At 38.9% G+C, this 25839-nt stretch overlaps 1 protein-coding gene across 1 annotated transcript; it reads right to left on the bottom strand.

Annotated features, from left to right (window-relative positions):
• Positions 1-80: 80 nt before the first annotated feature.
• On the bottom strand, positions 81-22754 carry LOC135676030 (calpain-type cysteine protease ADL1-like). Its single transcript, XM_065186790.1, has 32 exons — positions 22587-22754; positions 22008-22192; positions 19588-19838; positions 18504-18686; positions 18228-18363; positions 17976-18106; positions 17769-17883; positions 16637-17675; positions 16415-16525; positions 15704-15762; positions 13651-13807; positions 12421-12694; positions 12130-12280; positions 11937-12048; positions 11667-11832; positions 11500-11570; positions 11250-11341; positions 10936-11098; positions 10728-10799; positions 9295-9672; positions 9107-9222; positions 8710-9007; positions 7228-7547; positions 6694-7045; positions 4749-5069; positions 4535-4639; positions 4253-4381; positions 2191-2571; positions 1966-2103; positions 1534-1770; positions 1005-1450; positions 81-640 (listed from the first exon to the last, which is right to left on the bottom strand). The coding sequence occupies exons 2-31, from the start codon at positions 22133-22135 to the stop codon at positions 1145-1147; spliced, it is 6492 nt and encodes a 2163-aa protein (XP_065042862.1). The 5' UTR covers positions 22136-22192; positions 22587-22754; the 3' UTR covers positions 81-640; positions 1005-1144.
• Between the last annotated feature and the right edge of the window lie 3085 nt (positions 22755-25839).

The following is a 25839-nucleotide window of genomic DNA, read 5'->3' as shown; positions in this document are numbered from 1 at the left end:
TCAAATAGTTCGATAGTCCCAACCATTTCTTTCATTGTGTCCGATGGCAAGATGCAACTTCGAAAGAAATGACTCAATAATTCACGACTCCAATTGGAGGCCCTGTTTAAACATCATAAATATCGAAATTACTCATAGAAAACATTAATACAAATGCCTGTGGCAACAAAAAAGGGAAAAAAAGAAAGGAATGGGAACTACAAAACTGCAGCTGGAGCTGGAACTTAATACCATTGCAGTTTCAGCTGCATCCCCCTCGTGAACACAATGTTCATTGTCTTGCTAATAAAAGCCTCTTCCCTTTCTAATTTCTATACATGATCATCGACAATACCTACACTTGATCATGATCAGGCCCTGTTTCTTCAAACCAGGTTGCCGCTGCCGCTATTTACAAGCTCGGCCGAGGACGCCGTGCGAGCTGGGTCAAGGAGTGCCAAACGAGCTGGTAAGGCAACCGGCTTATCCGAGTACACCACCCTCGTACTTATGCGGTTGTCATGCAAAACAAAATAATCATGTGCAATAAAAACTCAAGCACAGCTGCATGGTTCTCCAAAAGAAATATAAGCCAATTGCATGATTTCTGCCAGCAGGGATTAGCTGCTGCGATTTGCACCAATACCAGCTCCAATCCAATCTGTTACAATGATATAAGAGACGAATATGAGTAACTTCATTTCAGAACCGAGCAGCAGATAGCATACTCCTGAAAATTTTAGTTTAAAAGATATATCATATAACAAAAATGAAAAGAGATTAACAGGATAAAGTTATTGATATGCTCCCCTATATTAGTAGCAAGCTGTAGTGAATCAGAAACAAGATCCCTAAAATTTACAGTGGCAATTCCAAAAAATATTTTAGATAAAATTTTTTTGAAGCTTTGATCATGCTAAACCAAGGAAGACTTGATATGTGCAACTAGTTGTGTAAATATAAATGCTAACCAAGAAGAGGTAACTGATCATTGACAATTAGATGAATGGAGAAAGAACTCATACCGCTGATTGGCATCTCTTCTACTTTGTGGCACACTTGACCTGCTGGCAAGCCTGCGAGTCCCAAAGGCCCCAAGCTACTCTAGCAATGATGCAGCCCTGACCCATATCTACAAATGTAACTGCCTCAGAGAGTTTATGTTTCATATGGCCTCTAGGGTTATTGATGCTTTTGTAAAAACAGACAGTATGAATGGTGCTTCTTCTCCAGGTTGGATAGTTGTTGGCACTATTGTGTATCCTTTAGAATAAGGTTCCAATACCAATTCACATGATACCTCTCTTGAATTGACATAATCAGTCCCACCAACTGATTCATGCAAGTAAATATTGTATGCAGCACGACGTCCGCGAGTCTTGAGTATCCTCATTCCAATATAAAATAATGAAGAATCATGACTAGATTGGAAATTCCTGAATGCATTGCTCTTTCTGGAGAAGCTCACACCCTAATAATAAATGCATAGAGAACAAATAATTAGATCGGACCTGCAATATGATGTTGATATGCAATTAATGACCATATACATACCTGGGTGAGGGTGATAAACACATGAATTGGGAAAGATGCCTCAGGCCCAGTTGCTCTCAGCCTGAACTGAGGATTCTGATGCCAAGATTCATAATCTTGGCAGCCCCCAGCACTATAGCCACGCCACTGCCCATGGACAGAGTAGCGCATCTCTGGTGGGTATATTCGACAAACATATATGGACCGAAAGTGAATCTGAAAATCTTGCCAAGACATCCAAAATATCCCATCCTTTGACTGTTGAACAAGGAGATAGTCAGAAAATTTGCACAAGAAGCTTGTTACATGTGTATTTGGCAGTCACGATAATGTGACCTAGTTACTATCAAAGAATTCCTCAAGTAACACATTGTTAGCAGGCCAGCATTATAAATGACAACATATAAGACCAATTAAAAAAGACCATGATAAAAGAATTGGCTGAATAAACACCTGAGGTACATGCTTGAGCTTATGCTTCATTCGATCACTCCATTCAGGTGATGTGTCAGACCAAGGGCCATTCCACTCAACTTCATTAGCCCAGGGATTTCGAATCTGAATAAGCTTATGGCCATCTACTTCTCGTACCTGGATCACCAATTGAGAAAGAAGATATGGTTACAGCATATCTAGCAAAGAGTAATTGGGGAAACAATGTTAATAATTTCAGCATACCTGCAATATTGAGTAAGCATGTCCTTGGACAATTCCACTTGATGAAACATGTACATCTGAACCTGATGGACTACCAGCACCTAGTAGAAAACCTTCCCTTTTAAAATGCAACAACTGAGACCATAACCTTCCACTCGCAAGATCAATCTGTGCCTGAGCAGTTCTCATGTCTATCTCTTCCCCAGCTCCACCTGTAAGATCGACTAGTGCATCTTGGACAAGCCCACCTTCCAATGCCTCATAAGAACCATGGAGCTTGGCATAAGCTTTCTCCAAGACGGAAACCCAGAGTTCATTCCGTTTCCTACTAGTTGCAAATGCTGGTTTTCCAGGAGATTCACAAGGAATCCAATCATCAACTACCACAGGGACCCATTCACCCTACATGGACAAGGTCAGACTTTTCACCAACTACCATACTCATGAAATGAACAATACTGAAATATTGGCATAACACACATAAGTGAATGGTTTCTACAACAACAGATGTGATCAAGGGGAAAAGGCAATGATAACAAAATATGATACCAGATAAGGAAACCAACAGCACTCATAAACTTGTATCTAGACCAATCTTCATTAAGACCAAAGCACATTGCAAACAGTAAAAGGTTAGAAAATGTTGATCATCAACACTAATAAATGAATGAGAATCAAGGCTAGGATATTAATAGAAATTAATTTGGTTTTACGCTAAGATCATTCATTAATGCTATTTATTTACTGTGGTAAGCTATCATAGGTTTACATCAAGTGTCAACGTGTATCTATTCAATTTAAATCATTATAAGCAATTGCAAGATAATCTTCCATTGTGTCAATGTTTTTAAAAGCGCTAGGCGCCAAAGTCCCGAAATGCCAGAGGCGAAAGGCGCCCGCTCGAGCTAACTCCAAAATATTAAATTTTAAAAAATAAATATGATCATAAAAATAAAACTGACACATCAAATTGAAATTATATAAACAATGACACATCCACAATGTTTTCATATCAATGTGATATATGTGGCTAAACAAAAATATGCTAAATGGGTTTCTACTGATGGAAACCTATGCTAAAAATGTTTCTAACTGATGCTAAACAGCAAGGTTCGTCGCACCACGGTATACCGCCCAATATGGGCATATTGGTCCGACAAGGGACCGATGTGGGCGGTATGTACCGATATGTCGGCACACCCTACGATACCATGCGTCAATACGTTAGTACGGATCGATACATACCGTACCAACGATTGGTCGATACACCGATATGGACCGATAAGACGAATCATGCTAAGCAATTCTAAAGAGTGGGTCAATATAGTACTAAACAACTCTAATCAATGCATAACAATTCTAAAGAGGGAACTGAGAAGAGGAGTAATCGATGGTTGTGGAGGAAGGTGGGGGAAGGAGAGGGCAGCGGGCGAAGCTGCAGATGAAGGCAGCGATGGTGGACGAAGCTGTGGATGAAAGTGGCAGCGACAGCCGTAGGGTTTCACTTATGGTTTGTCTAAGTGGGTCGGATGCGGGTTTTGTGTTAGGGTACATTAGTTGGTTCGATTGAACCAACTTGCTCGTTCAATCAAACCACGCTCGAACCCAGACCCAACTTCACACGGGCATTTGCCCGAGGCATCCGGCACTTGTGCTCTGGCAAGCGCCCGAGCAGCACTTCATCAAAATGCCTTGCTCGGAGCAGCACTTTATCAAAACACCTTGCTAAGTGAGCGCCTTATGAAAACACTGCATTGTGCACGTTATCTGTTGATGAAATTACTGTGTTTGATGAGTTTAAGTAGCTTTGAATATAGACATGAACTATAAAGTCATAAAGTAAAAAAATATGGATTTAAACGAGCAGAATTAAACTATACATACGAAGCACAACTTTAGCATACAAAGTTTATAGATGAGATTAAAATCAAAATAGGTGTACACGATGCTTCCAAAAGTTAAAAAGAGAAAAGATAGCGTAGATATCTTATCTTATTAACAGGAAGGGGAAAAAACTGGTTATCCTGTTTTGAACCCTCTTAGCTAAGAAAACTAGTGCTTTCGATAGAGGAAAAAAAGGTACCTGAATGCAAAATCGAACTGTATATATTCCCTCCTCATTGAACTCTGGTGTAATTATTACTTCTGATATACGAGACACCTCTGTTAAAACAGCAACAGCACTTAAAAACCAGCAGTCACCTAATCTACCCTGCAAGGGAGGTCAAAATTTCAATAATTTTAATGGGAGATTCTGAAACAGTAATTCATTAACATTATTAATCTTTCTTTATTTAGACATAAAGAAAAGACAACAGTTGAAAACCAAAGTTTCTTGGTGATAACAGTAGCCAATAAGCAGTACCTGACAAACATCTGAGGAGTTAACAAAACCAGAAAATAAACAAGGCCGAGAACTGATACATCTTATTTTCACTAAATCAGTTGGTCTCATCCACTCAGAAACAACCTGCAGTAGTGAACAAGCATTAGAAGGCATAACAGTAAGACAACACGATAGCAAGTTTTTTAATTAAGCTAAAGGTTCCATGAGACAAATCAATGGACAAAATACTTGCCTGCAACTTTTGAGGAGGATTTACTGGATCCACATACAAAGAACGATCATTTGGAGGAAAATCCTGGTCAGTAAAATGTGTCTCCCCTTTAGCTAAAAGAGCCTCTTTGACAGCCATTTCAACAGATAACATACGTTGATTGATTTCCTCTTGAGTTTCAAACCGAGGTTTCCTCAGTTTTCTGGTAAAGATATCCATATCAAGTGTCACAGCTTCATGTGCTGACCTCCTTTTCCTGCCACTTGAATATTGACCATCCCAATCTACATCTTCCCTGTCATAAAGTTCCACTTCTGCTTCTTCACTTTCCCAGTCATCTACCTATATAATTTTAGGGCATAGATCAAAAACCTTAGAAGGAATAGTTAAATAAGAAGAATAAATAGCTAGCAAATATGTCATTTAGGTGTCACATGCATGGAAAGATAAGCATTTGCATTACTTTATGTAAAAGTGGACAAAGAAAAACTATAATCATTCGCCATTAAACAGCTCCTGAGATCCAATTGCAACAAGAATGTGGAACAAATTTGTTTTAGAATAGGAACATTTTAGTTTAAGATTAACAAGCTAAAGATTTCAAAGATAGAGTCAGAGCATCCCTCCAGTACACTATCTATTCCTTTATTTTATGATCATATACAAAAAATTCTGAGTCAGACCAAATTCTGATACAATTTATAATGATGCTGAACCCAAATGAACTAACCAATCATTCTTACTATATACTCCTTACTCATATATGTACCAAAATTCTTAATGGTGCATATCCATTATGGGATAAAATATACACCAACTTTAATCCTTGCAAAGAAGTCGTTTCGTAAGACAGTATATGTTGCAATGAAATTATAATTGCATAATCAGAAAAAGAGTACAAAAATAAAAATAAAAAATCAAATAAAATAGCTAACTGTGTCAAATATGCCAAGAATAGTTATCAAATAAAATAGTTTATGTCAAATATAGGACACTTGCAACAAGGGATAAGTCTATCCTGATTAGAAAAGCCACAAAGGAAGCAACACCATGCATTAAAAGAGTTGAGCTTGAAAAGAATCCATAAACGACTTCGGGTGAATGTTTAACATAAACTAGCATATGGCAAGTTATGAAAACTGACAATAGAAAAAGACATCTAGAAATGAAGGTACTTGGCTAAGACATAATACACAGATAAGCATGAACTGGCTCGAAACAACTCCTTTTTCAGAAGTGCCTTCAACTCAATCAAGCATCTCCGGGTTTTTCATGCACAACATTGCTTGCAATGGCAAGAAACAGAATATGTATAATATATACCACTGCAGCAAGACCATAATACAAGCAGGGAAAGAATTCCTAAATCCTGGCTTACTGTTAAAAGAAATAGTCACGATAATATGATCACCCACTTATCAAACAAGCAAAAGAGTCAGTTGCAGCATTAACAAAGATATAGCAAAGTATCCCTAAGTCGCATGACCCTTGGTTGATTGAAAAATTTTAGCAGAAAGCTTCAGTAAATTAGACTAGTGGGCTGCTATTGGTGATTAAGCCCCAGACTGTCAAAGTCTCAACAAGGTTGCCACTACATGTAAGAGGGCACATCTAGAACTGAAGGGACAGTTAGATGCATCTTTTCCTTCTATTTTATTATCCCTAGAATATCCATATTAATATGTGTTTTGATAGAAATCTATGCTTTCTGTCAGCTATCTAACAGAAATCCAATTTCGGAACTTGCTTGATCATGTTAGAGTTCAAGAATCTGGAACCTAAGATAACTTATAGTTATGTCCCCTGAAAAAGGCCCAACATCTTTAAGAAATCAACACAGATAATGTAAGCATGACTGGAACGGAGCCAATAAGGAGAGGTATATGTATAGTTTTAACATGACAAAGCGCATCATGCTCAAAAGAGTAGTAAAGTTGGTTCACACAAACAAGAAAAGCTGACATACCCTTGAAGGTGAATCACCTAGGTGCCAGACATCCCCAGAGAGATCAATCAAGTCATATGCAGCAGTGCCGACTGCAGCATGGAGTGCAGCTATCTCATCCTCTGTTAAGCACCTTCCCCATAAGAAAGCATCCATTATTTGCATTTTAGAATCAACACCTTCGCTATCAGACCTTCCAAATGCATCCAAATCTACAGGTGGTCTAACTCCAGCCCAGACACTTGTCCCCTCCTCCCAGATGCAACTAGTCCCCTGAAGCAGTGAGACACTTTGATATCCATCATAACCTCCATCTATGTAGGATGTAGCCTCACCTAATTCGGCATCTAAAGTCACCGTCACAATATGCCACCTGTAGATCAGTACAAATTTGCATCACCAAACAGGCAGGTTAAAGGAGATTGTATTATGGCCATGAATATAATACAAGTATACTGATATGAAAAACTCTGAACTGAAGCTCCTGAAGAATATCAAATGCAAAGATTGAGAAAAAAAAAAAGTAATGTTGATAACTCCACTGACAGCTCATACCTTCCATCTGTTATGCTTGCAGAGCCTATACTACATTCTTTAGCAACAGTTGTCAGCCTGTCACCCTTGCTAATCAATCTGAGACCAACCTGTCCAGCCTCTATGCCTTGTTCAGAACCTGCAACAAGAATTTCCCAGCAGAGCTTCTTTTCATATTCAGTTCCTAATAGACAGACAGGACCAGACTCAGGTTGAATCATCACGGCAATGGAGAAGGTAACCCTTTGACTATGACAAAGACTAGGATGAATCTGCCCACAATGTCTGCCCGAACTCCTAGGCTCATCATCGAGTATGCATACTGCACCTTGGATGCCAGTCTGTGGAGTTCATGTTTGAAGGTTAGCGATTACACGGTCAACACATAAATAAGTAACATCTTAACATATATTCTAATATGAATACATTTCAGAGGCAAAAGCAAGACATGATATATATGACTACATCAACCAGGCGTATCTGGTCAGGACATGTCTAGACAAGATTGCCATTTGGAACAAGATGTGTTGTTTCAGAGTTCAAGGCACCACAAGTTGCAACACGCATGTTTATCAAAGGCTTCAATAATAACATTCACCTACAATTTTCTTGTATTATATAAAAGATTGACAAACAGCAGGAACTATGAGCACCGAAAGACTACAATGACTTTTAAGTTCTAACACAAGGAGAATTTCTGTCAACAAAAACTTGTCCCTAACTCGATAAGTGTGTATATATCAAGAAATATCATATCACATACCGGACATTGGTCCCTGGCCAGACCGGTACATACAGGTACAACCTGGTGTCTGACACAGTACACCAGTACATACCTACACATACCATGCAGGTGTTTTGAAGACGAAGAAGATGAAGGCGAAGAAGAAGCCACAGTGGAGGAAGTGGAGGAAGGATGAAAAAGGAGAGAAGAGGAAGCAATGGAGAAAGAGGAGGAGGAAGAAGGAAGAAGAGGAACCAGTAGAGGAGGGAAGAAGAGGAACCGATGGAGGAAGGAAGAATAGGAACTAGTGGAGGAAGGAATAAGAGGGACCAGTGGACAAGGAAGGAAGAAGGAAGAGGAAGAAGAGGAGACGGTGGAGATGGAGGAAAAGGAGGAAGCGTACAGGGGAGGACAGCGGCGGTGCTACAGAGGCGACAGCGAATGACAGTAGCGACAGTGTCCAATATCAGCTGCTCGAAGGCGATTCCATGCTCCCGGCAAGAAGAGGGCACATGGTGGATTGCACCATGGGGTACTGTGCCATTAATCAAACTACATATGGGTAGGTCACAGGTTCCATTAATTTTATTTGCATTCCTGAGCTTTAGATGACAATACTTTTGCAAATTCTAGTCCAGCATCACTTTCAGATATCTTTAAACTGTCCTATTCTTTGGCCCCTTCTAAGAGCACATCTAGTTGATGTAGACAATATCTTTCTGGAAAATTTGCAGTATATTTTCACATTTATAGAAAAAGCTTGTAAGAGAAAAGGAAACCTGCTCTGCTCGGCGAGCCAATTCTGCTGTGCGAATGTGGCAAGCAATACTGGATATGCGTTCCCTAGCAAAAGAATCATCCAAAACAGAGTCGCCTCCAACAGCACGCACTGCAGCAGCCATAGCTGCAGCCTCCCGGTTTCCAACATTGGGAATTGAAGCCAAAAGAGAAGCTTCAATCTCCTTCCATTTCCTCTCTTCTTTCTCCAATAGTGCCTTTCTCCTTTCTTTTCCTTTGCCCTCCTCTTCCCTTCTCTGCATTAAGATTTCCTCTTCCATCTCTTTTTCTCGTATATAGCTGCAAAATTATAACAAACATTTTTATCAGCATATCAACTAAGGTAATCATTCAATGTAGACATAACATAGATGTGGAAGACTATTTCAAAATGCTCACCTCTCCTGAAGAATCTCAAATTGCCTGCGATCTTCAGGCATCCATTTCTTAATCTCTTTGGCACTTAAATCAGATAGGCCTATGCTGTCAAGAAAAAGTCTAAGGCGGACTTCATCCTGACACAAGATTAAAGCACGAACGTAAGAGACATATCATTAACAAAGTTTTAAAGTGATGTATTTGCTTACTTGTACTTGTTCAGCTTTAGCAGTCAAACCCAACAAAAGAAGTAAATAACCACCAAACTTGTCCCACATATATACCCATTCAGTGTCGATTGCCTCTTCCAATGCCAGAATTCGTGCATGTGCACACATTTTTCTCTTGTAGTCTGCATCACTCAAAGACTCACGATGATACATGAGGCCATTTTTTACTCCACAAAAGAATAAACCAGCAGCAATTTCTTCATTTCTGAGACGATCTCTCAATTTCATGACATCTGCTCTTGGAAGCATAAAGTTTCCAGCTCTATCCCGTGTAACTGTAGGGTCACCAATTAAAAGAGCAGCTGAACTGGCAGACCTCTGAGGTGCTGAATAAGTACCAGCTAATGCATTTCGAGTCTGTACTTCCCACCAAATGAAATAAATTGGTATTATTTTACTAGTAATGTACATAAATTCAAGATAAAGAAATTGCTAAAATTTTGACATGACATGTAATACAACATGCTAAGATGAAACAAGCTTTATTTGAAGTTAAAAGCAAGAAGAATTTTAAATAGAATAGGATATAGCCCAGCATATCTTATGACTTTATAGTCATGGTTAAATATGGGTCATAAAATCAAAACACACGATTCACCTTGCTACAAGTTCTACATATTTATATATTTGGAATAAGTTAGAGGAATAATAGAAAGCCACAAATACAACTAACAGGATAATTTAATGCAAGAAGCAAAAATAATATGGCAAGTGCCAATTGTACATGCTTTCTAAAAGACCTCAACAGTCCAATATGAAATATATTAGTGTGATACATCTACATATATAAGTGGATATGTGCATATAAATTCTGGCACATAAGGATGAATGCAAACAAACAAAAACATAAAGACGAACAAGATAACTATCTAAGTGACAAAACCCTAAGATCTCTTTGGGATGGGGAATTGATTTCATGGGACCTCTACAGAAGTTCCAAGCAGGGATTTCTCCAAATGCCAAGTACGAATCAAAATTTGTAAATGACTGGGGATTGTCGGGCATTGGAAACATGGATAAGAATTTGAAAGGTTATGAATCTTGGGATTCAATTCTATGAGTACCCTTGTTAACTTGAACAAGGGATTTTCATGAGGGTGGAAATGTAGTACAGGATTGTGAGGGTGGGACTTTAAAGGTGTTTAGCTTGACTTTTTATGAATGTGTCATTTGAATGATGGGATTTGAAAGCAGATTTTCCGATGGGATTTTCATGGTGTTTGATTAACATTCTCCAAAGGAAATATTTAAGGAAACCCATACAGAAGCAGGGCCTATGAAGACAAAAGATCCAGAAAGGCAGGAATAAAAGAAATAAAATCTGGACAAAATAGAAAATAAAAAAACAACATGAAAGTTATAAAACTTACAAGGTAACCTCAGAGACAATTTACTCTAGGCCGAAGACTCACCTTTGTGGCAGATCGTGCAATTGCCTGCACAACAGTGTCCTTGCTAAGACAGCGTACAGCATCCTCCATCATCTGGAAATACAACACATTTATTAGCAGGGCACACAAGTAGAAGGCATGTACCTAAGAGGCTAAGACTATAACAACAAACAAGAAAAATAAGAAGTATGCGCGTGCTGACCCTTATCCAGAACAGGAATGTACCTACCTTACATGTCAGGCAAGAACGGGATACAGCAAAACCAAAGGCAACAACAAGAGTAATAGCTGATACAGCAGCACCAGCAAACGGAGGGTATATTTTCAGGCTAGCAATGACACCCCATCCCTCAGTTGCTAAAGCAATGCCATATAAAATAAGAATCGCATGGCTGTTGAAAAGAATCAAATTGTCAGTGATGAAAATATAAATAGGTTATCAAACATGGAAAAAGAAAAAGAAAAAAATACATATCTGATGATCAAGCAAACTTTATATTTAATTTGGAAAAATTAACCCAAATAAAGTGGTTTTAGACAAACCTAACATTTTTTGCACAATCTGCATGAGCATCATAAATATAAACTGGTAAAACCCTTGGCGAATATACAACAATTGGGGGTGAAAGAAGCACCTGATAATGGAGAGGAAAAAGAGAATAATTAGTGTCATGAACAACGGGAAACAAATTATAAAGAAAGTATGAACAGGATTATGGATAAAATTATATGATATACAGAAGAATACTAAGACGAGACGAAAAACAGTTTTTAAGAGGATTATATAACATACAGTCAACGCCCTCCCTGCTAGCAGAAACAGAAAAGAGAAGTATCCTACAGATGCACCAACAAATGGTTTGCCTGCAACGAAATTAATTTCTCAACTTGTAAGAAAAACTTAGGAAAAAATTGTTCTAATTATTAATAAAAATACCAAAAGTGAATGAAATTTTCCACCTTCAAAAAGCCCCAAAATAAATGCAGCCAGAGCCAGAAGAAAAACAAGAAAGCAAACAAACAACATTTGAGTCCTTGTCAGAAAGAAGTTATTTGATGCCCAATAGTGAATTACGGCAATTGCAAGGAGGATAAGAAGTATAACTAAGAGGAAAGCAACCCCAACCTGTCAAATGCAATAAATAGCTGTAAGCTTATAAAAAATGATAATCATCACAAACAAAATATATAAGATATTATATGTAGCAACAATTTTCAAACCACACTCACCGTCCAAGGTGTTATCAAACATGTAAGTGCTGATATTGCACCAAGCAATAACATAAACCCAATGCCGACAAAGACATAAACTCCACGGGAAAGTTTCCAATCATCATCTTTCCTGCAAATCAAGTTTGAAAATCTCATATTTCAGTGTCTCGAGATGCAGCTAAACGACTATAGCCAAGACATATTTGCTTACCATTTATATAAACCAGTGAAGAGACACAAAAAGGCAGGAATGCATATCAATGGAAGTAAAGCAGCAAGAAAATCGGCCTTCATTGGAATTCTGTCCTCTCGCGAACTCACCACCCCCCAGTATGATGCGCCAGAGAAGGTAACAAGAACAACTAAAGCAAAATAAGTAACTTTTATTACAAGCTTTCACCAAAGATGATGCCGAGTCATGTAAGGCATCATGCAAAGTGAGCTAGACATGGCATATACATGGACGGTGTAGCAGCATCATGCAAATTGAAACGTTACTTACTTGTGAAAAAGCCAAGGCATATAGCAGACGAAAGTGAAAACCGATATGTTGCAAACCATGCCACAATAGGCAAGACAGCAGTAAACATCAAAGCAATTGCTGAAGCTAGTGCCCATCCCAAGTACATAGATGTTGTATACGGAGAGTACGCACTGTTTTGGTCTACATTCCATCCTTTGTAGCCTAGATCATCTAAAGGCTTGGCAGATATAATGGCACCAAGAGCTACAACTGATCCAATAAATATGAATAGGCTGAGAGCAAGCAGGATGCGCTGAAAGAAAAACAAACAACAAAAACAAGACAAGAACCATGGACATGTTAGTAAAAAAAATATAATACTCGATAATCAGTACATTCATTTATAAATCTGCATACAGAAGCTTTGAAAAGGAAAGATGGCACTTCACATCTTATATTCTGAGATAGATTCAATCATAATCATGCTGGCAATGATTCAAAAATTATATTTGAGTCTACTGACACTTCTGATACATTCATCATCAATCATCTGCTAAGTAGATTTACTTGGCCATTTATAAGAACCAACAGAACATGAACCGACTTCTGCATTAGCTATAGATGTGAGACCTCAAATAGCTACGTGGATTAAAATTGCCACTTTTCACCAGTACATTATATGTTGTACAGTGTGCTCAAGCATGGCCAAGTTATTTAACAATTGTTCTGTATCTTACATTGTTATACACAATGTTCTTTACTCAATTTGTTTAGGCATGTGAACAATCTACAATAGAAACACATCATGTTGAAAGTATAACAACAAGTCAACAAGAATAGTCACAAAATCAGAGTTGTGAGAAATCTAATGGCAAGAAGATGAGAACGGTCCCAGAAAGAGAATGAATGCAGCTAACATGTCACCCACAAGAAAAATGTGAGGGGAATGAACAGAAAGGAAGAGAGAATTAAAACCATAGTATCATATGGCACCTTGGAAAAAAAATTTACTATCAGCAGATCCCAAATCAGTTGTATCCTGATATTAACCATATGGAGAAACTTCATTTACCATTAGATGCATTGCTCTCGTAAGCCCAGTGTATGGGTCCATTTGATATTAAATAACTATCAAATATGAAGAACAGAAAAATGAAGCTAAACTAGCATTTATCAATGACGCATATTCTCATACTCATGCATAACCTTGAATGAAACATAAATGGGGAATGTGTAAGATTCAAAGTTAGAAGAAACAGAAATCCTGACCTCCTTCCTAGAGGACTGCCGACTGTCAGCATGATTTTCAAGGTCTCCTGATATCCAGAAACGGTAACCATTACACTTCCAAATGGGAACAGCAACAGAAAGGCATGCCACCATGAGCGGGAAGGTCAAAGCCAATCCTAGTATCAGAGAGGATTTGCTACAAAATATACACAAACATAAGTAATTTGCAAAAAAATTGCAAAACATTGTCCATATAAAATTAACTGTCCATCAGAAGTAAAACAGATACATAAAATGTGCATAACACAGAAGGAGAAAAGGGAGAGGGGATGGAAGTCATTTAACCGAGCCTCTGTCACAGCCCTCATGGTATCTCTGTGGCACTTTGTCATGCCTCCACTGACCAATGAATACAAGAAAAAGTTGCAAAAATGGAAAACAAAAAGCAAGTAATTCCTCCTTGATCGGATTCTGATCAACCTAAACTTTTCCCTTTTTTTCCATTTTCTGATGGCACAGTGGTTGCATTCATTAATTCAACATGAACAACCAATGTTCACAGTCAATGGAAACTAAATGCCTGGTGATAAATGTTTTGAACTAATTCCTCTTTCTTATAATGAAAGGGCTCAACCGTATGGGAGAGGAAGGGAGCTTTAGACTTTACACGATAAAGAGACCAGGCCAAAATGGCTATGCCAGATGTTTTCGCAAGAATAGCACACTAGTTCCTTTTACTTGAATTGAGATTGGCACTTGTGTGAAGGGTCTCTCCATACCATAGGGATCTCCTGATGAAGTCAATCGGACAAAGTAGATTATCTCATAGAGTGCAGCGAATGTCACCATAAATTGATCCAAGGGTTAGCAGAAAAAATTAAGATATAGATTGCTGATAGATCACATACCAGACGCAGTGCATGATCGATGATCATCTGCTGCAAATTGCAGACATCAGGCATAACCATTGCTCCAAAGAGTGACCATAGCAACTGCTATCATGGTTTGTAAATGTATGTGCTATGCTAAGATTGCAGCAGTGCCATGAAACAGTATATAACGGGTGCCATAACAAGCGCTTAGGCAAATGGCAGCCGTATCACATGATAGGCCCATAGTAAGTGCTTAAAATTGATTGGCTCTAATAATCAACAAGTTCATCAATTTCAACTAAGAAGAACTCAGCTCAAGATAAAAACCTCAGATATTAACTTTTAAACCTTATTTGGTCCAAAAAAAGAGACCAATGGCACCTATTTTAATCGGAGGGCACAAATCCATCATTTTTACTGATAAATATGATAAATGAGTCCATCATCGCTAAATTTGCATATCATCTTTTGCTTTTGTCCATATAATTGATGAACATTAGTATTTTATTTCTTCAAGTTTTTCTGATTACATAGTGGACGGCGGATGATCCTGGCACATTGGTGATATTTTGGTATGGTAATGATTGCGAATGATCATTCAAGGTTCTCAATTTCGGCTGCTGAATCCATGCCGGTCCATGGCCTTATCTCATTGTACTACATTGGTCTGTGCATTTCAACTTGCACAAATAAGGTACCAGTAATTCAAAATGTAGCTTTTCCATTAAGAAATAAACATTGAGATTTGAGAGCATACTTTATTTTCATTTGCTTAGGTTTCATATAAAAAGATAGTATATCCATGTGACCTGAGTAAAATTCTGAAAGTTGGCTTGTTAAATGATTCCATGAGTGACAAAATAACTAGCAGAAACAAGCATCTCAGAACCTGACAGAAACCTAAAGCTCACTATATTTGGCATACATGTTGGCACAACTCACAACAGTGACCTACTCATAAAACTCTCATGTAGCATTTGTTTTTTTAAGATGGCATTAGCCCAATAAGTGGCAAACATCAAAAGTTCCTCAGAAAAGCTTATCATTTTTCTAGTTCCAAGTATTTTGTAAAACCAACCAACCACAGATTCAATCAAAGATACCCAAATGGGTTCCTACTAATTGTATATTACACTTAATTGTGGAGAATGACTTTACAGCTAGATGAAAATAGAAAACAAACACATAAAGGTCCATCATGAGAAAAGAAAATAGTGTACCTTAGGAAAGAGAGAAGCAAGCCAACACATGTACTCAAGAGCCATGCGATGAAACCATACTGAAGCACAAAAAAAGAAGTCAGGAAGGATCCAGCTAAAAATAATAAAAACACTTGCAAAAAGGAAAAGGACTATAGGTAAATGCTTTACTTTAACAGTTAGGCTAGACAAAAAGCACATCAGTTAGTATGAAAAAACTATAAAATTTATTCTTGGACCAAATGTTTAGAGGAGTCAGAAACAAAAAAGGCACATCACATTAAACAAATGAAAGTTTAAAAAAACTTGAAGCTACAAAAGCGACTAAGCATGTATGATATTATACATTAAATAAAATTATAGAAATATAGTATCTAAGCTCAGTGTACAAAGCAAAATAGAAAAAGTAGACAGTACTACTTTAACCTTTAGAGACGTTCTGCTAATAATATAAGAGATTACTTTTTGTAATAAGCAATAGTATTCAAGAACTACAATTGTTCGTGTATCTGCAGTAAAAATCTTAACCTGAATCAAGAAACCAGATAACTGAAAATCACACCCATCAATTACTGAGTTCATATTACATTAAGAAAAGTACTTCTGTTCACAGCCTTCAAACAAGGTATATATATATATATATATATATATAACGGAAGAAACATTCTAGGTACTGAACTTATGTGATCTCCCCATGGGAGAAAATGAAACAATCATATTTTTCCAGCTTACCTTGCGAGGTCTAGATGTCATGGACATTCCTTCTGCATGTAGAGACCATAAAAACGCCATAATCGAACAGACAGCAGGTGACAGAAGAAGAACAGAAAAACCGAATTCAAACTGCAGATAAAAGAATAAGAACAAAATATAACACAATATGATAAGTAACAAATGAAGCTACTTCAACAAGTCCAATCATGAACAGTCAACAATTGACATACACCAATTTACCTGTTCATGTGTAGCATTAATAACCGTAACAGGCTTTGGCCGGAAAACTGACACAAGAACTGTCTCCACAATGAAGACCAAACTAAAAAGGATCCAGGCACGCTCAGCAGTACCAGCCATTTGATGCATCATAAGCCTGGAAATGTTGAGCCACTTCTCCAGCCCCCGTTGTCTGAGTTCTTCCGATAAAGATACTTGATTTGGGACAGTACTGTCCAGTCTACCTGAATCAGGTACTGCAACATCTGCAGCATCTTGATGATCTCTATCTGCATCCAAACTGCTTCTTTGAAGTAAGGATAGGATCCTAGGATCCAATCCCTTTTCCTTCAACATGAAAGCAAAATTTGGATCAAGACCCTTATCCTGAAGGAGGCTAGCCAGTTCATGGTCTGCAAGTCCAGCTTTTCTTTTCAAAATAGATGTGATCCTTGGATCATTCAGTCTGTCCTGAAAAATTAGAGCAATATTTAAGTCCAAACCAGCATGATTTATTAAAGTAGCACCTGATCCACTTGACTCGCAGCCTTGGCTCTCTAAGCCACTGCTCGAACAAACAAGAAGAGAACTGTTGTGATCAAGATGTCTATCAGCAGCAGTTCTGATCATTTCAGAATCATGAACAACAGGACGACATGAATTGCTACGTAGTGCTAAGCTTGCACTCCCGCAATCAACATTCTTGTCACAATTAACATCTTCTTGGCAACTACGAGAGCGACCAAAAAGCATACTGTTCCAATTACTGCTACCACTTGCACAATGAGAGTTACTTCCACAAATATCCTCAATAGCAGTAATATGGTGACCTGCTTCAACACTGCTGCTACTTCGTTTCACACTTGATCCACATCCTTCAGAAGAGCTTGAAGAACTATTCTGTCCTTTGCGCCGAAATCCTTCCCGCAATCGTATTACAGTACTTCTTAAAGCATCTCTCCTTTCAACCAGTGGGTTTGAGACAAACAGACGACGAGAAACAGCTGCAGCCAATAGCACGGATGCGACAAAAGCATAACTTATACAATGACCCAGGTACCTGAAAGATGAAATTAAGATAAACAAGATAAATGTAATATTGTTAACATTCACAGTATATCATGGGGTAAACGAACTGAAGATAAAGGTATACCAGTAATGAACTCCAAAGCAGATAAGAAATACTCTGGATATTCCAGCAACAAATAATGCCACCACCCGACTTCTAACTAGCTCAAATGCAAACAGGCATACCCCCATGTTCCAGTCTATCACAAAATGAAATGAATTGATGAGTTTTAATGAGAAATTCACATAGAATAAGAGACAAAGGAAAAGACAATATTAGAGTGAGCATTACCAAGAACCAGAACAGCAACTGAAGTCACTGCACCCAGCCAATGTGCTTCCTTTGCTGTCAAACCATATAAGACAGAGTACACAACAAGGCTGATCATGGAACCAAGATATAGAACTCCTAGATGTAAGACCCTGTGCAAACGCGTTCAAAGGGAAGAATGAAGATGTGAATATCTGGCACAAACATATCCAACAAAAATAGCCAGGTCATCAAAATTAATGAATCCTTCGTTGAAAAATAAACAGAACTTGCCTACGGGATTTCTGCATATACAACTCATTTGGATCTGGAGGTTCAGGTAAGCAAGCAAGAGGACCAACTTCAATACAATCTGAATATGCAAACTTATATGACTTTCGAACATATTCATCCACATCAAATCCACTTCCTAAGCATATGAAACATTTATTAGTTATGTGATCAATTGTAACATCAACACTTCCCAGATATTAAAGTGTATACATTTGCAGCTCCATCATTTACAGTATAGTAACGTGATCAAATTAGAAGGAAATCTGAAAACATTACCATTAAAGACCATTCTGCAAATGAAGAGCATATTGATGGCTAGTGCAATTGCAGAAACACCAAAGAAGAATCCAGAGGGTGAATATTGCTCAGAAGCACTTGCACCTGCTGTTACATAGACAGCACAAAGCTCATATGCACAAAGCAATGCTACAGCCAGAAGAAGAAGATAAGCAACTGCCCCTGCAATGCAGAACTCTCAACTTAGTGCAGCAAACAGAGGCCATGAGACTCAATCTTAATTATCACTGTCAATAAGAAGTCTCAAACTCAGAAATAAATTTCCTGACAAATGGACCTATTCAGCAGTCTGCAAACAGTGTTCAAAGGTAAATTCACTGTTCTAAGAGGAGGCAACCTAAGGGATTCCCAGTCGAAGCCTCACTGATGGCATGAGCAGACAAATAGGTCTTACAGCAATTGAATATTAGCCAATAATATTACTGTCAGCTGTATCTCAAACAAGGACAGTTCTTATCTAAGAAGCTTGTGATTAAACTTGGTGGTATGAAAAATTGAGCGAATTTCTGTATCTTGAGTTGGTAGGGGCCTAGGGATATCAGCACACTTGCACCTCCTCTGCTAACATGCCTAGGCACTTTCCCTAATTTATATCACCATACACATTGCTAACCATAACTAATGCTGGCAATCCATCTCAGATAATCTTCACTAACTAAAAGTGCAACTCAGCCAAAAGTGTTTTACTCCCTCCATCATCCAACAATAACATGCAAAAGAAGTCAAAGGCAAGCCACTACTATAAAAAAAAGGGTACAAAAAAACCCATGAAATCGAGAATGCTTATAATCCAAAAGAATAAGTAAAGAAGATAGCAAGCAACTACATGAATGAAATGGAATGAAATACAGATATTAAGAACTCAGATACAGATCATAAAGGATAACCTGATGAAACAAGAGTTAGCCTAACTTATAGATCAAAATTCCTAACTGCAATTGCAGTACCAGAACAATTCTAATGGTTTTAGTGATTCACATAATATCAAGTGCCATGTACATGAAATCTAAAAATAATTGAATAAATCAACTACAATATTCAAAAGTTGGAGAGATATACATACTTGAGCTTTGCCATTGTGTCCTCCACCAAAGCATTATAGAATAGAATGCCAGCAAAAGAGCCGTGCCAGCCATTATTACAGCCAAACCGATTATATTCCGTCTCAGAAGTCCAATAACAATGGCTCCCCATGTTATTAGCACAACAATGGGAGAAAGAACAATCACCCATGCAAGAAATGACAACACACTGCTAACTGCACTTAACTGGGGCCCTTGTATGATATCTGGCCATTTTCTTGCATATATCCAACTGAAGGTTACACAAAAAAAGACATACATTATAAACACCAATGACAAGAAACAATTCGCAGTCAATAGTCAGCATAGTATCATGTAAGAGAAAAAACTACAGGTCACATGGCAAAGTGCAGCTTCAAATTGATTACCATTTTCTTATAAAAAAGGCAAACAATTCAATTTATTACAATCAGATATGTAGTTCATCAAATAAAAAGTATAGATCAATATAAAATACTGAATCAAATTTAAAAAAAAAAAACATGACAGAGAAGCATTTAAGAATTACACAAAATTTACAGAAATCCTATCAAGCTATTATGGCCAAATCTGAAAACCTGCCAGACCAATTAGGAGGCCAACTTGAAAGATGGGGAGATCTAATAGTCGTATTTGTCTCTAGTTCATGAAACCAAAACAGCCCATTTGAAGCATATTCAAAAAAATAATCAAAACATTATGCCTTCCAGAATGGCAAGGAAAAGCAACATCATAAAGGAAAATCTCAAAGTTACATACTAAAGCAACCTATTATTGCAAATTAACACTGAAGCACATGATCTATTATCTCCCATCTAAATAACAGCAAGTCATTTTCACTTTAGAACAAATAACCAAAGGCATATGTAAGACAGACAAAGGTATGGGCCCACTGAGTAAGAATAGAAATTGATCAAACCAAGAAGTCTTAACTTATGTACGATGAACAATAATTAGATTACTAGTTTGGCTCACAGAAGTTGGAACCACTTGAAATACTAAGTTTCAAAAGACTAAAAAGAAGTACAAATTAATAGTTTACACAATTAGCTAAAGTTTAATTGCTAAAACCATGCATGTAGGATGAACGATAGCCCAGCCCCATTGAACTTGAAGATGAAGCAAAATCTGATGTCATATTGATCAATGTAACAATCAAGAGTTCTACAAGGAAAACATAACCATTGATTGTACATAAGCTCATTAGAAGCAAAAATATGACAATGCCAACTTGTTTAAAGACATACTAAATCCCAAGATAATTTCAGTGTAGCCAACAGTCCTCATGCAACAGTATACCAAAGAAATCAAGTAACAAAATTTTGTATCATGTGTCAGCATTTCAAATTTGTTGTGGACCACCCAGAGTCTATCAAACTACAGAAGTTTGATGAGTAATCAAAGACTGCATAGTCATGAAACCAAAGATTGAACGTACGTAATTAATTCAGATCCTACCCTCCCCCCCCCCCCAACCCAACAACAATCTTACATGGTATCAGGGGGGAAATGCTAGATTAAAATGAGTTAAGACAATAATCTAAAATAGGGAAGCTGACAATAGCAATAATCAACTAATACAGGACCCTCTTCACAACCATTATGATTTCAAGACTTCCACTGGCTGGAGAAAAACACATGCAGAAGCTTTATATGAGAAAAAGGTGATACATTCCACGTTCATGCTGTTTTAATGATCTTGTACCACCTCCTTATAAGCCTAAAACTAAGATACTCTGGTCCAAGGAAAACCAAACTCTCCTAACTGCTGCTCATAATTTCCAATAGATTCCTAGAGGGTCAAGATTCTTGGTGGACATTTCCAATAGATTCCTAGAGGGTCAAGATTCTTGGACATCATGGAGTATAACGCCTTAAAAGTCGCATAGATTTATTTTCATGACAAGCACTTTAGACTGACCCAGTTATGAGCATGAACAAGAAAATAGATCCTTGTCTCCAAGAACTTTGCAGCAGCAAAGTTTGCAAAGCGAACATGAAGTGGCAAGCACCGTGATGTATTAACAGATGGGATGCCAGAGTTAGAAAATTAAGGTTGCTGTTCCAGAAAGTATGCAATCTCAAATCTTGATAGCTTCTGGAAAAACCCATCTACTTGATCCATTACGTGTCCTGCGTATATCGCATGGCATGAAGATCTCACTCTAGAAGAGTTAACTCATGATATACCTTGCGAACGAAAGATATATGGACTAGATTCTCCATTTGGCAATTCCAAGGAAGATCACAATAACCCAAAGATACCACAAGATCCACTGGTGAGTTCAACAATTCAAGAAATCGAGCATGATCGTGCTCGTGCTCGTGCCAGAATTGTTCCATGGCAAAAAGCCACAACGGACAATCAATGGCCACTACCACACAAAATAAAAGCAGCATCCAAGGTTTAAAAGGATCGCACCTATATATCCTCCACGGCCTCCAATTCACAGCCCAGAGGATCCAAAAACTGAGAGGACTCAGGACACAGAAGAAAACCCCACAGACGGTGCATGCCAGAACGACCTGATGCTGCTCGTCTCCTTCCATGCCTTCTTCTGCCCCCCACCCAGTTTCTAGTCAAACCATGGAACCGGAACTAGATGCCTGCAGCAAAAGAACATCAAAGATTCAAGAAGGCAACCCTTCCAAGACCAAAATCAAACCTTCAAAGAGCAAGGAGTAACCCTAATCCAACCAAGCAGCATACAAAGAAAAGAAAAAAAGCAGCAATTTTTCGTTTCAATTCGAACCACCCAAGATCCGACCATTTCTCGAAAAATGGTTCGGTTGGCAAACGCACGGACAGAAAAAGAAACAAGAAAAATCCAAGAAGAGAAAAGATTAGGACAGTTTGGACGCCGACCAGGTCGGAAGATCAAAGATCAACGTTTCGAACAAGAAGACTCGCGAGAGGAATCTTGATCTGTGGAAGAAACCCTAAATGGGAGAGGGTTAGGTGGGGGAGGGTGAGACACGGGGAGATGGGGAAAGGCCGTACCTTTGGCTCCCGGAAGCGGTGTTCTTCCCCGAGCCGTCGCCGGCGACCGAGCTGGAGCGAGGGGGAAGAGCGAGAAGCCGGAGATTTTTCTACTCCCGCGATGAGAAAACCCTCGGAATTGAGGATTTAGGAAGAATAAGGGAGTGAGACGGGGAAGAGGAGTCAGCCAGTGGGAAGAGAAGGTGACGTTTGTCAACTCGCTTATGCTGCCGAGGGCAGCGATATAAAGCGACCCGACCCGCGCGACCGACTGAGTCAGCCGGCCTCCCATTTTCCTGGGTGATGCATCTCTCCCCGCCATGGGACCCGCAATCCTATTCGTGGAACCTACGTCGACCAGGGGAGTTCTGCTGGTTGGTTCGGCCATGGCAAGTAAAATGGGAGCTTAAAGACCAAAGACGCCAGGGAGTGACGATGCTTTCAGGACCTTTTCCGTGTTTGGTGTTTTGTAAGACCAAAAAAATCATTTTTAATGCATTAAATGTAAAGGAACGAATAAGAAAATTGTGTTGTTTGCAGGGAGAAAACATTTTCTGTCATTCATGATAGATGAAAAAGTAAAAATATTTTTTTATAAAAGAAAAAAAAATCGATGAGTGACTTGTATAAATCATTCGATTTAAGAGATATGAGTATATCGATAAATCGATATAATGTGAATGACGTATGATCGATATCTTAACACCCAAAAATGAGTTTAGTTAGTTGACACATATCTTATATTTGTTGATTTCGATCTATTGTAAATAGTACTCATCGCACAAATACATAATTTTCTTCAACAACTCATTCGAACTTAATACATTAATCGTCGAAAGTATATTAATCCGGAATGCCCTCAACTAATTAGTTTTATAGGTTTGACACAATTAAATCATCAATAATTATAATTCATAATGAGATTTGACACGGGAAATGTGGGTAAAAAAAATACATTATTATAAACTGTACATTCAATGGTATCGATTTAATTGCTTTGTATAGAGTTTAATGATAGGGAGAAAAAAAATTTAAGATCAATTTAACCAGAAATAGATAAATCACAAAAATACTCTGTGCAAAGTCATGTTCATCTTGAACAGAGACAGTGAAACAGACAGAAGAAGAAGAAGAAGACAAATATTACTGCAGAACAACATGAAAATAATAAGAGGGGATAAACTAATTTACAGCATACTACCAGTAAAAACTTAAATGTGGACAAATGTGTGTGTATCATGGAATCAAAGATGAGCTGCTCGGTCCTCCGAGTCGCAGTGGACTGGCAGCGTATGATTCGCTTTGTCCGATCTCACGTGATGGTCCAGTCGATCACAATCGGAGCAAACACACAGCAGCAACATTGAGCTCCCCACCCCTCTCTCTCTCTCTCTCTCTCTGTTGATACATAGGAAATTAAGTAGAACACGGTCTCAGCCAATCCCCGTCGCTGTACGGTCGCAGTGACCGCTTGGTATGTCTGAAAGGGTAGACGATGGAAGGAAGACGGGGGATGCGTTCATAACACCGCGTGCTAATCGCGATATATAATTTGACTCTATTAATCAGCGGTATTGTGTGTCATATCATTCCAAAACTGGTAGAATCAACGACGTTTGTAGGGGAGTGCACAGAATTCTGCTTTCACGTGGATCAAAACCTTACTTTCTTGTGACCTCGAAGGCCAGACGAATTGCTGGTTTGAAGTCCAAGCCTATGGGACCAAGAGGACAGGTAGAACAAGAAACCAGGAAAATTAGAGCACCTACTGCTGCTGCTGTGGCTGTGCGTTTGAAGTGCAGGAAAGAATGGCGTCCTTTTGTTGGCAGGAAGGCAGGGCAGAGTCGATTGGGAAGAGGCGAGTCGCAACAATTTAGGATCACGTGCTCTTCTAAAGTAACGTCATCATCGATGACAGAAAGATGGAGACGAAGGCTTGGCGCTACTACGCTGCTCATACACTGCCCATAAATACCATGCGTTATCGTCTACGATGGAATTTATAGATCGGTGAGGATTTCTTTCGCTTGTGATTGCATGATAACACAAATGATTGCATTCTGAAATATGCAGACTGGTCGTATTCTGCAACAGAACATAATGCCACAAAGAAATCCATTTCATTAGCAACCCAACATGCCGAAAGATCACGCAGATGATAAGGATGGGGCCAGACGAACACAGTAGGGGATGTATTCTTCGTAGTCGAGCCTCCGACTTGGCCCAATATAAACACACATGCTAGCAGGTCCGATGCACTGTGGTCGTGTCATTCCACAAAGGTTCCCTTCTGCGCTCGACAAATCTTTGTGGTGAACCTGTGGACCGACAGTCGATGAGGCTGATTTCGATTTGAGGATCTGATAGACACTCGGATATTTGATCGGATTATGGTTGATGAAACGTATGACGAAGCCTATGTAAGGATCTCTGTGCCCTTCACCGACTTGAGTGCAGTGCAGGGACGCTTCCCCAGACGGCAAAGCTGATCCATACATCTTCATAAATCAAACACGGAAGACAAAGTTGTCGAAAGGTGAAGACCGGCCGGCGAAGCCGTTGTAATGATGTTACCGTCGATGAGGTGCGAGAATGACTGGGAGAAGATCCACTAATTGTCTTGGAGAAGACAGCCTTCCCTTCCCACAACCAACGAGGGCGAGGTGGAAACGGAAAAGGAAAGTTCGGTGTGTTTGCGAGACTTGGGTTGCGCGACTTCCTATTGCCCTTTCGTTTCCGTCACGTTTTCGCTTGTTCTCTTCTCGCCTCTCCTTTCCTCGAAAGTAAAGAAGGGAAGAAAGCGGCATTCATTATTGTTGTTTGAGGGCGGTGTTAGGCCGGACGTGGAAATGGAATCCCACTTTAGAGCATCGTGCTTGCGAACGCGGGAGACTCGGTGAAGTCAACGGTCGGGTCATATCGGTCAAGCTATTGTCCTCGTCATTTACATTCATACGATGCATATGAACATTCGATATCGATGCAGCATTTAGTGTACGTGGCAACATCATATTCCTTACGAGTGGAAGAGTTAAGACGCACCGAGCAGGAACTAATAATAGCCGATCTCTAACATAACAGAGGTCAAAAGGTTGGGCTGCAAGCGTACAGTAGATACAGTGACATCACTGTCGATTATATGTGAGAACGATAAGGGTACGATCCACTAATTGTCATGGGATGTCGGCCTTCACTTCCCACCACCGATGAGGGTGAGGTGGGAATGGAAAAGGACTTGACTACGACTTCTTATCCTCCTTTCGTTTCGGTTTGC

This window comes from Musa acuminata, chromosome BXJ1-6 (assembly GCF_036884655.1).
Source record: "Musa acuminata AAA Group cultivar baxijiao chromosome BXJ1-6, Cavendish_Baxijiao_AAA, whole genome shotgun sequence".
Lineage (NCBI taxonomy): Eukaryota > Viridiplantae > Streptophyta > Magnoliopsida > Zingiberales > Musaceae > Musa > Musa acuminata.
This window is presented reverse-complemented; position numbering and strand designations above follow the sequence as displayed.